Genomic DNA, 14,921 nt, shown 5'->3' on the forward strand with positions numbered 1-14,921 from the left:
AATACTCAAAACTAAAATGAGCGAGTGAGCGCGAGCAGACCAAAATCTAAGAGCTACAAATTTGCTCCCAATTCGAAAATTTTTTTGAAAATCAACAATTTTAAGTCTAGAATTTACGCACCGAAGAATAGGAAATACTCACTTTATAGTATTATTCTTAGAAGAGACGTTTTTCGACTTTATATATTTTTACACGTGAATAATACGTCCAGTTAACAAAATTTTATCTAGTTTGATTTTAATAATTTCAGAAAAATGTGTATGTCTCAGATTATTAGCATAATTATAAATAAGGATAAATTATCATGGATAATGCGTCTGCGCAGATTTATATTAGAAGAGACGTTTTTTGATTAGATATTCGTATAAATGTGTCTTCTGAAATTTTATATAAATAAATGGACAAAAATTTACTTACCATCTCGTACCCCTCCAGTGCGCCTGATGATCGTAGATCGTCCGATTTTGCATCGGACGGAAGGGCAGGTTCCAATTTTGAAGGATGCACGCTCGACAAATCAGTGCACAGCATTAATCGGGCGCAGGATTTCAATTTTGAACCTCATCTTCCGCTTTATGGGAAATCTGACGATCTACCGATCATCAGGCGCAATGGAGGGATACGAGATGGTAGATTAGGTTTTATAATTTCAAAAGAACGAATTTATCTTTTATTCTGAAGATTTGCAAATAAGAAAATATTGAAGTGTATTCTCATGAGAAATTTATAAATTTAACCTTTTGAAATCCTTAAAAATGATCACCAGGATAATTACGACGGTTGTAAATTAAGAACTTTTAAAAAAGGTCCTTCTTCTTGGCGCGGTGATAGTAATCAAAAAATATTGATTTTTCTAGAATACAATAATAATTATAAAAATTCATAAACAATGAATTAGTTTTGAATAAGACAAGAGTTCGCAATCATCTCTTAATTTCCTCGCGTTAAACCCACAGCTTAAATCTTCCAAGGGCTAGGGAAGGAGCTGGTTTTAATGGCACTGTTAAGAAAAGCGTCTTTTCTCGCACTGAAATTTGATAATGAGAATTTTCAAAGCCCCGTCATATTATAAAAGCCAAACTTTTACCTCCAACGTAGCAAATCCAAAAATTTTGAATCCGGATTGGCAGTCTATCTTAGTAAGCTAAGACCCTTAAAAAATTTCGAACTCTACGGGTGTCGATATTGGCAGCGGGTTTCAGTTATCCTGTATGTCTTCCTTCTTTAGTGATCTTTATTCTGGTGCTATTTCGTGGAAGAATAAAGCGTTCCGCCTGGTTTTTGAGCGATTCGAGCAAGTGCGATACTCGGCTCTTCGCATAAAACACATCGCAAACAATTCGATCGTCTTGCCTTCCCGTTCAGATGTTGAGTCAGATTTAAACGACTGCGGCGCAAAAATTTTGGACTCCAACAAATCATCGTTAAAAGAAAAAGTTATCTCAGAGTGTTTGCTAGCGATTCATGATTGTATTCGAATGAATGATTATCCATGTGATGTATTTACAGTTGAAACGTATGATGGGTTTTTGGTTGAAATTCATCGACTCAGAAATGTGGGAAAACCAGCAGTGCTCCTTCAACATGGGATTCTTGGAGATTCGGGTCATTGGGTTTCTGCCGGACCAGAACATGGGCTCGGTAAGTTCAAAAATTAAATTATTTTCGACTTCAAATAATCTCCCTAAAGGAGTAAAAATTTTAACTGCGTTTTTAAGCGTATCGACTTTTCGATGAAGGCTACGATGTTTATCTTGGAAATTCTCGAGGCAACAATTACAGTCGTCGTCATAAGGATCTCTGCCACAGAGTTCGAAATCAGGCAGAAATTCGCTCATGCTCCTAAAATAAGAAGCTCCTTGTTTGATAATCAAATAGATCAAGCACTGCCATCAAATACAGTTGTAATTATGGAAGTTCTGGATAATTTTTTTCGCCTTATTTGCTCAAAAATGTCCCAAATTTCGATACATGGCCCCGAAAAAAATGTTCCACCCAAGTCGCTTAAAATTTTTGTCAGCAGCTAAAAAATGATTATTTTTTTGAGAAAGAACTCGATTTATTTTGATGTACAAAATTTTCATAAAATCTGTATTGCTTAAAATCCTACAAATACGAATTTTATCAATAATTTTAAAATCAAACTTTAACATTTTAATTGCTTAAATCATTTAGATGAGACATTGTTATTATCCAAGAGGAAAATTAAAGTCTCTTTCGGATGAAAAGTTTTGATTCTTTATACATATATTTCAGATTTTAGACCAAAAATTGAAAGTGTTAAAAAATATGAGAATGATCATTTTCATAGCATTTATTCAGAATTCCAAAGCGAATAAAAACAGAAATTGATCTTCCATAACTGTTTTTGCAATTGTTTCTCTAATTTGAAGTTAAATTGGGAGCTCCTTATTTGGGGGGTACTGAATTGTGCCGCCCTGCATCGCCCGGTCCGAAACCATCCGGCTCTCATCCGACCCAACTATGAGTCATAGTCTATGACCTAGGAAACTGTTCTGAACAAGAGCTAGGGTTGAGTCTTCGAAGTGGATGGCTTCATCCGATGCTCAAACCTAAACCCAAATCCGCACCTCAATCCAAATCGAAGCTAAAACCCAAATCCGGGCCCTAACCAAGAACCCAAAAACAAACCAAAATGGTGCATTTGGCAGGTGGGGTCAGCAATAACATTTTGGCCGGCTAAGGTTTAGTAAACTTTCAGTGACAACATCATCGTTGCCTGATTATTATAAAGAGGTGATCAAGAAAGTATAAATAGGCATTCGTTTAAATGATAGAGCTAGACGTTTATGTTTTCTTCTTCGAAAATCTTCGGAATCAAAGATTAATAAATTCTTAGGAAATTATAAAACTAAATCTAGGTAAATTTTTTGGCATTTATTTTATTTCGAATAACAGAAGAGACCTTCAAAAATAAATCGAATCGAAAAACGTCTCTTCTAATATAATCTGTGCCGTATCCCAATTAATCGTTATGCAGCATAGTCTCTGGTCATAATCTGAGATAAATACATTTTGCTGAAATTATTGAAATCAAACTAGATGTAATTTTGGCCATATTTTTGCATATTGTTTTAAAAGAGACGTTTATAAATATATCTAGCAGAAAAAACGTCTCTTCTAAAGAAAATACTAAAAAGAAAGCGTTTCCCATTTTTCGGTGGGCAGATAAGATTCTAGACTAAAAATTGTTGATTTTCAAAAAATTTTTTTAAATTGGGAGCTCCCAATTTACTCAATGCTTCGGAAACCTCAGCTCCTGCTCCCAAAAAAGGCAATTTTGATATGAATATGTCAGAATAACTAAGTTGACATAAAAATCAAAATACCCGCTTTTGAAAGACAAAATATCTTCGAATCCGGCGAGACCGGGCGACGCTAGGCGGTGCACGGCGGCACAATTCAGTGGTCCCCCTTATTTACCTCTCCTAGATTACGAACTCTGTTCGGCCCAGACAAGGATCGGGAATTTTGGCGGTGGACCTTCAACGATGTTGCAAAGTTTGAGATTCCGGCGATGATTAAAAAAATCTGCAAGATTGCGAAGCAAGATAAGATCTGGTACATCGCGCACAGCCAAGGAACGTTGTTGATGTTTGTAAACCAAGAAGGCGAAGACCAGGAGACGAAGAAAAGACTTCATGGAATCATTGCTCTCGCTCCGATTTTGTCATTGAAAAATGTCAAGGGCGCCTGGAAATCTTTGATCAGTCATTCAAAATCATTTATGAAAAATGGAGTCACTCAAAAATACTTGGATTGCGAGTTTTTACAGGAAGAGTTGTTTTTTTTTATTATTGCCTTTAATTTGGGTAAAACCAGTTTTTGGAAAATTTAATTTTGGAGAAGTTAGTAGAGAAACGATTAGTGAGGATAAAATAATTTAGGAACAATTAGTGGGGATAAAACTATTTTGAAACGAGTAATTTGGGAAGAACTAATTTTTGAAATGATTTTATGGAGAAGGGTTTTGATTGGCCGGTAGGCCAAATACGGCAATCTTATTGGTCATCCAAAAATGGTCTTTAGAGATTTGGATTTCCAATATAGGTCGGTCCTAGATCATTTTATAAAAATTAATCGTTTAAGAATTCATTTTTCCTTAATTAATCGTTTCAAAACTCATTTCTCCAAAATTAAATTTTCCGAAAATTGTTTTAGACCTTTAATTTAACGTGGTTATGAATATTTTGATTTTTTGATCCTGTTTTTAGCTCCGAAATATGAAAGCAGAATAATTATACTTTATCCAGGTCGGGATAATCCGAGTCAGCAGTATTTTATAAGTTTTAAAGAAAGCTCAGACGCTGGGCTTTCCAACGCGCCTATTTTTGAGCCATTTCGAGTGAACCCCGACGCCCAAAAAACCGATGGAACAGTTCAAGTGCCTAATTCGGAACTTCAGGTCTCATAAATTGCCTTGCGGGCATGACCCACACCAGTAGATATTGTGCCCAAATAAACGCTCAGCTTCTGGGCTTTCTAAAACTGTATCATAAGACCCCTAAACAAAGCAAGAAAAATGGGCCAAATTTTCATCTTTTAACCCTACGGATACCCGACCAAAAAAAAGGACCTGAATGGAAAAATTTAAGGCTTAGCTATCTTCTGGACATGATCAAATTTTAAATATCAAATGTCAAATGTGAACAAATATCGTTTTTCGATATGCGGGTAGGGGTTAAGATGGATAACCACTGTAGTAAATAACCTTTCAGTTGAATTTTCTGTCTGAAATTTCCGGAATTGTACGCTCACAAAATTTTTCCGAGTTCCCTCAAATCTCCGGAATTGTCCATTTTGCTTGAGTCATATCTAATTATATGATGTACTCAAATTTAGATTATTCTTGAAACAATATGTAAAGATTTTAAAAAAATAGTTTCAACTCAAACTGAAGGGAACAAAACTTGCCCGATATCTCACTAAAATCGGCAAAAATTCTCCATTGATTCTGAAAGCATGGGGTACGGGCATCGCTCAAGAATTCGCGTCTCACTATGTCAACTTCAACCACAGGCGATATGTGCAAGAGAGATTGCCTGTGTTTCTTTCACATTCTCCTTCTGGAACAAGTCTGAGGAATGTTGTTCATTTCGGCCAGAATATTGGTAAAAAAAGGATGGCGAAACTCGACTATGGACCAAAAGGGAATCAATTGGTAAGATTCATATCGCGGACATCCCCAACGGGTTTTTCCAAAATTGTCTCGGAGGAACCGTATACCCTTGCATAGATATTGACCAAAGCATGAACAAAAGCGATTTTTCGACAAAAAGACGGCTTCGTGTATGATACACTTTCTGACATTTTTGATTTGACTCGATATTGACTGAAAAATATCACTTTCTCTGAAAAAGGAAAAACGTTTCTTTAAAAACCTACTCGTGGGTCGATATCCGTACAGAGAGAGCAAAAAAATCAGTTTTATCGATTTTTTTCTAATAGACATCTTTTTGGTAACTTCAGAAATCCCCAATTATAGCATGGTTCAGGTAACGGTTCCGGTTAAATAGCGACAGGACGTTGTTGCCAAGAATTGGAAGATCATTTTTACCTCGACCTTTTTTAGTTTATCTCATTTTTGATCTAGAAGGCCCCAACATCGTGCGCAATCAATTGGTCATTATTTTCTTCAGGAGTACAACAAGGATAGTCCTCCTTTCTATGACTGGTCAAAAATCGACCTGCCTATCCATCTTTTCGTCGGAAGTTCCGATTGGATTGCAACCGTTAAAGATGTTCAGCAAACGCGACCAAATCTACGAAATTCTACTTTAACAATTATTGAAGACTTCGATCATCTCGACTTTATCTGGGGAAAAACAGCAAAAGAAGATTTGCATCCAAAAATCATTCAGATTCTTAAAAAGGTGGCGGGCGGCTCTGTTTGCCATTTTGCGAAAGGCGTTCGCAAATTACGAACGGCGTTCACAAAATCGAAAAATTTTTGGCAGAAAATCGTTGCTAATTTTTTTAAAATGTGTCCCAGCGGTAGAAAAAGACTGCTCCTGCCAAATCAATTAGTTCTCTTCAAGAAAATGCGCGAAGCGCACACTCACGGCAAGAATTTTTTCCTTGCGAACGAAGCCGCCCTACACCCTTAAAAGGGGCCATTATATTAAATGAACCTTTTTTGATTAAAAATGACTGAATAAAGAATCTTTACTAAAAATATTGGTTATCTTTGTGTAGGTACCCGCTGAAAACAAGAAGTGGTCGATATCGTACATTTTTTTTTGCTCAAACTTTAAGACTATACTAAATAAGGACCGAAAAGATCAATCGTGATCACGAAAATTCAAAAAAAAATTCATTTTGGGGTCATTTCAGGTCATTGAAATCCCGAGATAAAAATTTCTAGAACATCTGTACTCGGGGTACTTTCACATACCAACATGTTCGGAATCCAAAACTGAGTCGATTAGGACCCATCTTGAGCACAACAAAAGAATCGTTCAATATATAATTACAAATAATCGATTATTAGCGGTCCGCCTACGCATTTTTTACCCTAACCCTTACCCTAAAATGTCCTATTTTAGACCAGTTTTTGGCCCTAGAATTTTTCGACCGCTTCCGACTGTTCGATTAGTGACATATTTGGAAAGCATTTTCCATCCTCTTTCGGTATCCTTAAAAAAGAATGATTCATTGCGAAAAAGAACCATTCTTTGAAAAAAGAATCATTCTTCACAAAGAATGGAACCCGCCGTCTACCCTTTCGATCTATCCGAGTTTCAAAGTTGGGGTGTGATGGGGTAACAAAGGCGAGCCAAAAAGCCTAAATTTGTAACGAGAATTCGGTCACTTTTTTCGAAAAAATTTTTTTCTTCTTCGCTCAAAAATAAGTGACTTTCATTGCCCACTAACTTCAACGCACAAAAAGAGCATAAGAAGATAGTTTGAAAAAGGCCACTCTAATTTCAGCGGGTACCTAATCTTTGTGTGATATCTTAAGTTTTCTTGAATTTATTAATGACATCAGTTAATTTTTCGCCTCAAAATTACAATTAAATTTAATAATAAGGGTCTCGTCGATTTTAATTGATGAAATCAACCAGCTTGTCTTCATTCTTAGAAATAAATTTACCTCGGGTACCTGATTTAGTGTCGCTTTTTTGGTCCTGAAATTCCAAAATAACGACACATAATTGGAATCGAATGGCTGCCGAGATTGGGGTTTCCTTACTTGGTAAAATTCCTTACTTGGTAAAATTCCTTACATGGTAAAATTCCTCACTTGGTAAAATTTTTTTTCTTTACCAAGTAAGGAATTTTACCAAGTAAGGAATTTTACCAAGAAAGGAATTTTGAAACGAAAAGTATTCAAAAACAAAAAACCGAGCATATTGACATGATAAGTATTCTGTGCGACCCCCTCTCCGAGACAATTTTTCAGATTTCAAATTTTCTCAAATTTATGTTTCGGTATAATTTTTTTTTAAATTTTTGCGAAGCGAATTCTGCTCTCCAGAACGAAGCGAAGCGAAAGCGAATTCCCAAATTTACGCTTAAATTTTCGCAAAGCAAGCGGCTTTGTTATTCGGAGGATTCTTAATAAATGAGTTGGAAAAGGCATTATTGAGGGGGACGGGCGGCTACGTTACAAATTTGTAACGCCGTTACAATTTTGTAACGCCGTTACAAAAATTCAGATTTTTTTCGCAATAAAAATTATTTTCCATTCCGAAATTCTTATTATTTTGGACAGAATAAGCAATAAGGTTAACCAAAAAGTAGTTTCCTTCAATTCAAGCGCGAAGCGCACACTCATTCGATGATTTTGATCTTGAATTTTTGTAACGCCGTTACAATTTTAACTACTTGTAACGTAGCCGCCCTACACCCATTATTGATGCTATTTTTTGCGCGGAAAGCCTTGCTTTAAATTCAAGTTTTCTCCGTCTTGTCAAGACGAGTCTAATGGCGGGTCTAATTCTTGATAAATCCAAGGAAGCTGGTTACCGGAAAACACGTTGTCACCAGCCGTTCTTATTGTAAGTTTACTAGAATAAATTTTGAATGGTCAGAAGGATCTTTATGAACAGGGCTTATCTAAAATCGAAGATGACCGCCATATCTCATCTCCAATCGAGCAGGGGTGAACATTTGGGCAAGAAATCGTCGGTTGGCCGTCCGAATGCCCGGCAGAAATCAAGGTCCAAGAATCGCGCCTTCCGAATGCCCGGCCGAGCCGAGGTGCCCGAACCAGAGTTCGAAATTTGTTGGCAGTACTGCCACGACTGCCACTGGCAGCTGCCAATTTGGCAATGGCAGTAAAATTTTTCAATGGCTGCCAGTTATTGGCAGCTGCTAAGCTACTGCCACTTCGAAAGATATTAATTTCTTTATAAATTTTTCTTTCTAGAACCACAAAAAACAGCGCTTATGATCCAAATTCGCTCCCGAGCTCTATATTATTCAATCTTTATAATCAAAAGAGACATTTATATCTCTGATATCGTCTCTTTTATATGTTTTACTTGTCGAAAAGACTGTTTTGAACTAAGTTTGACTTTAAAAAATTTTAAAAATAGCATCGAAATTGGCAGCTTTTGGCAGTCATTTGGCAGTGGCAGTCGCCATTTTCTTTCAGATTTCGAACTCTGCCCCGAACTGCTCGAAGATACCCAAAAATGCCCAAAAATGGTCGGGCAGGTAACCAAAGTGCCTCAAACGCCCAGTTTGGCAATAATTTTCGACTTTCAAGTCAACAGAATCGGACTGGTGATGGGATTTTCGAAAGGAAAAATAAATTTCGAGGGGCTTTGAAATTAAGGAATTTTCTTCGCCGCTGGCTTTACCAACTGCCCGAAAGCGCCGAACTGCCCGAAAGTGCCCAACTTCAAGTTTGGCACAATGCAATGCAATGCCCAAATGCCCGCTCTTGCCCTAATTATTGATCAGCGAAAATTTGTCTCGGAGAGGGGTCGCACAAAATACTTATCATCCAGGGGTCTGGATTTTGGCCAAAAATGAAAAGCGAAAGCGAAGCGAAAGCGAAAAATTTTCAAAAATTTTAAGCGAAAGCGAAGCGAAGCGAATCAAAATTTCGCGAGCGAAAGCGAAGCGAAGCGAAAAATTTTTCTAAAAAGCGAAAAAAAGCGAAAAATTTCCGGAAATATTTAACCTTTGAGAAAGTGTCCCTTTCAAGTATGGTTTCATTTTTATTACTTTTTCGGAAATTTGGACGGTGGTCTCAGTTTGCCCGCGTCGCCGTTAACCCAAGTCGCCGTCTCCCAAAATCGTCGTTTACCTTACTTTGGTAAACGGAGATCTTGGGCAAACAGCGATGTGAATAAATTTATAAAGATTGATAATTATACATTGTTTGGCTTCTCAAACGTCAATCTTGGCTTCATCAATGCCAGTCCTGGCTTCACATATTTCAATCATGTCTTCTTCAATATCATTAATATTTTATCAACAATGGTTTATCCATCGTCAAGTCTGCTTTCAACATTTTCAAATTTTGGCTTTACCGACTTCAATCATGGCTTTTCCAATCTCAATCCCGGGTTTATCGACGTCAATTACGACTTCTCCAACGTCAATCGTGGCTTCTCCAATGCTAATCTAATCTTGAAAAAGCCATGATCGACAACTGAGAAGCCGGAACTTACGTCTGAGAGGCTAGGATTGAAATTAGTGACACCCGGATCGGTTTTGCCGGGATTGATGTGAAGCCGGAATCGATGCTGGAGATGCCAAGATTGATATTTAACCAGCCAGGATCGACGTCTGAAAAGCAAGGATCGAAGTTTTTGAAGCCGGGATTGAAGATGGTGATGTCAGGATTGATTGTGGGGAGGCCAATACATGAAATTATAAGATCAATCAATTTAAATTATAATACATCGCCCTTTGTCCAATTCGCCGATTCCCCAAGTTGGGAAAACAGAGATGAAAACTATAAAATTTCTCTCAGCACAGCTTTTGCAAGTGCCAGCTTACCTCATTCAGAAAAATTTCCACTTGAGTTTAAGCTAAAGCTAAGCAAAAAGGCGAAATTTTCAACTCCTGGAAAGAATTCTTTCGAGCGAAATTTTCGCGAAAATTTTTGGTGAAAAGCGAAAGCGAAGCGAAGCGAATTGTAATTACAAAAAGCGAAAGCGAGGCGAAGTGAATTCGCTTCGCTTCGCTTCGCTTCGCTCATGAGCGAATTCGCAAAGCGAATCCAGACCCCTGTATCATCATGATAATATCATGTCAATATGCTCGATTTTTGTTTTTGAATATTTATCGTTTCAAAATTCCTTACATGGTAAAATTCCTTACTTGGTAAAATTCCTTACTTGGTAAAGAAAAAAAATTTTACCAAGTAAGGAATTTTACCATGTAAGGAATTTTACCAAGTAAGGAATTTTACCAAGTAAGGAAACCCCGCCGAGATTAAATACGAATTTGTAATAACTACATTTTTCTAGTATCTTTTGATATTTTTCTCGTTACTGGCACTAATTTTGAGCCTCATTACTCAAAATAAAGCGCCCCTTGTATTAATTTGGTCGAAACTTCGCAAAAAAGTCGTTTTTACTCATAAAAATCAAGTTTAAAGTCACTCATAAGATTGGGGCATTTCGCATGGATTTTATAGAATATGCTGTTATTGGTTTTTAAAATTGGGTTAATTAAATTAAAAAAAATTGCCCTTCTAGCAAAATAAGTTTGCAAAAACAGTGTTGTTCGAAAAAGCGACACTTAATTAGAACTTGTTCGTTCCGGCTTTCTGTAAAAACGACACTAAATCGGATACCTGAGGTTAATTATCGGATCGGTCGTTGGAATTTTCTACTTGCTTATTTGATTAAAGTCAAATTTTATTAATTTTAAAGTATAAGGACACCTCATAAAACAAAGATTTTATGGTTCTTGTAAACATATCTAGAATTTTTTTGTTATAACTTGTCATTTATCAGTCTTTTATGTTTCTCAAGACAATGGACATCTTATATCGTATTATAGTACGCAATAGATTGTTTCCAACATTAAAAAATTTAGAAACTATACAATTAGTCTCTGACTATTAATATTTGGGGATTTTGAATGGAGTTTAGATAACATCCGGTTCTGGGTTATTTAAATCTTAAAAAATTGCCAATCTAGCGTAATGCGATTGCAAAATCAGTGTTCTTCGAAAAGGCGACTTTAAATTAGTATTTGCAGGGTACTGTTTTTGTTTTTAAATTTGTTACATAATCGAGTAGCTGAGGTATTTCTTTCTCTTAAAATTTTGAAAACAAATAATTTGAAAAATTTTCATTGGTGGAAGATTGAGATTTTTCTAGAATTGAGTATTTATTTTATGTCAAATACGTCTAGTATCTTAGTTACCAATATGTCGTATCCGGGAAATCAAGGAAAAGGATCAAAATCAGAGTTTGAAAAAATGGTGAGCGCGAGCCACGAGCGAGCGTAAGCGAGTGAGCGAGCGCTCATGCTCACTCGCTTACCATAAAATTCTGGGCCGCCGCTCTCGCTCACTCGCGCTCGCCAACAGTTATTTTTAGTTAATGCACCCTGGAGACAAAGTATTACGATATTTGAGAGATTTCTCTTTTAATCGCGTTATAATGCCCGTAATCAACGTTTTATATGAAATCACGCGTTAAAAATTATTATTATTAGAATTTTCAAGGAAAAACTCGCTAGAAAGGCCCCCGAAAAGCTGCGAGTGAGCGCGAGCAGAGTTCGAAATCTGGTAGAAAATCCGTGCTCCCGCTCCCTCCCTGCTCCCTCACCCTGAAAAAAAGGGAGCTCCCTCGTAAAAAAACCGTGCTCCTGCTCCCTCCCTGCTCCCAAAAAAGGGAGCTTCCTTTGGGAGCTCCCAATTTTGCTCCCTTTCTCAAATTTCAAAAATTTTCGAAAGTTTTTAATTTTATTAAGTAAACTCTAAGTAGCAAAACCATCGTTGTATGGTTATTATATAGCAATGATAAAGAAAGTATAAATAGGCATAATGCCAAATAGGCGAATTTCGTGAATGACTTCAATATTTTCTTATTAAAATTACATAACCAAATTTAGGTCAATTCTAGGCTATTTATTGATATTAAATTTCAGAAGAGACATTTAAAAATAAATCTAATAAAAAAAAAACGTCTCTTCTAATGAAAATCTGAGCAATCACGGTATCATAATTAATAATTATGCTTATAATCTGAGAAAAATACATTATGTTGAAATTATTAAAGTCAAACTAGATATAATTTTGGCTATATATTTATATGATATTTTAAAAGAGGCGTTTATAAACATATCTAGTGAAAAAAACGTCTCTTCTAAGAGAAAAACTATAAAGTTAGCGTTTCTCATTTTTCGGTGCGCAGATTAGATTCTAGACTAAAAATTGTTGATTTTCAAAAAATTTTTGAAATTGGGAGCAAATTGGGAGCTCCCAATTTACTCCCAGCCCTGAAAACCTGTGCTCCTGCTCCCTCCGTGCTCCCAAAAAAGGGAGCTCCCTTTGGAAGCTCCCAATTTTACTCCCATAGATTTCGAACTCTGAGCGCGAGCGAGCGAGCGAGCGCTCGTGCTCGCTCACACAACAAAAATATTTCGGGTCTGCGCTCACACTCACTCACTTGCGAAAAAAATTAAAGAGTGTCTGCTCGCGCTCGCTCACTCACAAAAGTTATGACCATTTTTTCAAACACTGATCAAAATCACCAGCAACCTCGACAAGTTTTGACCAAGAGACCTCGAAATTTTGAATTCTCGTTATTATTCCTTTATCTAAAAGGGGTAGAACTAGATTTTTCGACAAATGGCGATTTTTCACTGGCTCTAAAAAGCAGCGAAACTAAGATTTTTTAATTATGAAATTTTGTCAACGCAATTTAGCGGTAGAGAACGAAACACCAACCCATCTCGTCAAAAATCCCGATTTTCGCCCATTTTCAATCTCGATTATCTCAAGTGAAGTGATTCTCCGATAATTTTATTTTAGGAGTATCTATCTGATAGATTTTATTTGAAGCTAATGAGCACTATTCAGTCTCAAAAGAAACATTTTACGTAGTGAAAGAATAAAAAATCGTCTCTTCCGATAGATCTTAAATAGTGAACAGCAAATTTGGGTCGCGGGCGCCCTGGTTCACAATTTCGTGAACCCGGTTCACAATTTTGTGAACCTGGTTCACAATTTCGGTCAAAAAAATGACTCAAATTGACTTAATGCGCGGTTGTAGAGAACGAGGACCGACATTTTAATCACTTTGACATTTTAATCCTTTCTGCACTTTAATCACTTTTGCATTTTAATCACTGTCAACATAAGTGATTAAAATGCAAAAGTGATTAAAATGCGGAAGTGATTAAAATGTTGTTTTCAGAACATAATTCTTAGAAAGTGATTAAAATGCAAGAGTGATTAAAATTTCGGTATATTTTTCAAAGATGCAAACAACTACGCCTGAAAAAATTTTCGACGACCCCCCTCCAGGAGAATTTTATTTTTTTAAATTTTTTAAGTCGGGTCAGGAGCATAAACCCAACGCAAACGCAAAAATAAATACAAAACTCGGACCGAAATTTGAACAAAGCCCCTTGACTTGAAAATTTTATAGAAAGTCTAGGTTTAAAGCGTCCAATTAACCTCTTCGGAATGGTCAGTGGTCGCTGCCAACAGAGTTTGAAATGCTCGCGAATGCTCGCGAGCGCGAAGAGCAAGAGCGAAAATTTATCATTGCTCTCAGAGCAGGGGAGCGGGAGCATGAAAATGAAGTTGGCTCGAGGGCCAAAAAAGGGTGAGCCCCAATTTGAAACCGCTCGCGAGCGCATATGTCGGCAATGCTCGGGAGCAGGGATGTAAATCACCACAACCACCCCACCACTGTGGTGGGGTGATTTTCCACCACCACCTTTTTTCAGTGGTGGTGGTGGGGTGAATTTTAACCAACCACCATTTTCAGTGGTGGTGGTGGGGTGATTTTTCACCACCAGCCTTTTTGAGTGGTGGTGGTGGGGTGATTTTTCACCACTCAAATGGTGGTTGTGGGGTGGTAAATCTATTGGCAAAATTATCTAAAAATATTCTCCAAAAGTGAAAATAATAAATAAAATCGTGATAGCGGTACTCGAAAAATGATACCTGGCCCTTTTTTATTGAAAAATAGGCTCTGATGATAAATTTATCACGTCGAAAATGGTTACTGTGGGGAAATTTTTCACCATTTTCAGTGGTGGTGGTGGGGTGATTTTTCACCATCACCATTTTCAGTGGTGGTGGTGGGGTGATTTTTCACTATCACCATTTTCAGTGGTGGTGGTGGGGTGATTTTTTTCACCACCGACCACCCCACCATTTTGCTGTGGTGGGGTGAAAATGGTGGGGTGATTTACATCCCTGCTCGGGAGCTAGACGAGCGGGACTGGCTGCTCTCATGCTCGCCATGGATTTGACCCGCGAGCGAGCAAGGCTCGCGAGCAAAATTAATAGAAAAATTTTTTCACGTTATTATTCTTTTCATCGATAAATTACCTCGCGGATCAGTTTTTCGCGTTTTTCGTTTTGTGTAAGCTTCATTAGAGCCGTAATCTCGGCAGTAGAACGCGAAAGGCCGAGAGCAGGATTTAAAAAGTCTGAACATACTCAGCTCAATGAAATTCCAACGTGTCGTGCTCAGTCGTACTCAAGCTCAGTTGAATTGAGCATTCGCCGTGCACATGCTCACGAAAGTCTTAAATTTGCGCTCAAGTGCTATGAGCACGTCTGAGCACAAATTCGCTTTCAATAGCTTTATCTTGGATCAATTGATCTACTTTACGACCTATAAATGAAGATATGGGGCCCTTTTGGTCTTCAAAAAACAGATCAGTAGTCTGCAAGTTTGATCTTGTTGTCTTCTTAGGATAATAATTATTTTTTTCAAAGCGCACAACCTTAATTCTATAG

The 14,921-nt window shown here is 37.2% G+C and overlaps 1 protein-coding gene across 1 annotated transcript; it reads left to right on the plus strand.

The window, feature by feature from the left end:
• Positions 1 to 1,198: 1,198 nt before the first annotated feature.
• LOC145702719 (lipase lipl-1-like) lies at positions 1,199 to 6,210 on the plus strand. The gene is made up of 6 exons (XM_081779985.1): positions 1,199 to 1,642; positions 1,720 to 1,811; positions 3,483 to 3,834; positions 4,276 to 4,427; positions 4,923 to 5,183; positions 5,662 to 6,210. The coding sequence occupies exons 1-6, from the start codon at positions 1,213 to 1,215 to the stop codon at positions 6,127 to 6,129; spliced, it is 1,755 nt and encodes a 584-aa protein (XP_081636111.1). The 5' UTR covers positions 1,199 to 1,212; the 3' UTR covers positions 6,130 to 6,210.
• Positions 6,211 to 14,921: the final 8,711 nt, after the last annotated feature.

This window comes from Oikopleura dioica, chromosome 1 (assembly GCF_907165135.1).
Source record: "Oikopleura dioica chromosome 1, OKI2018_I68_1.0, whole genome shotgun sequence".
Lineage (NCBI taxonomy): Eukaryota > Metazoa > Chordata > Appendicularia > Copelata > Oikopleuridae > Oikopleura > Oikopleura dioica.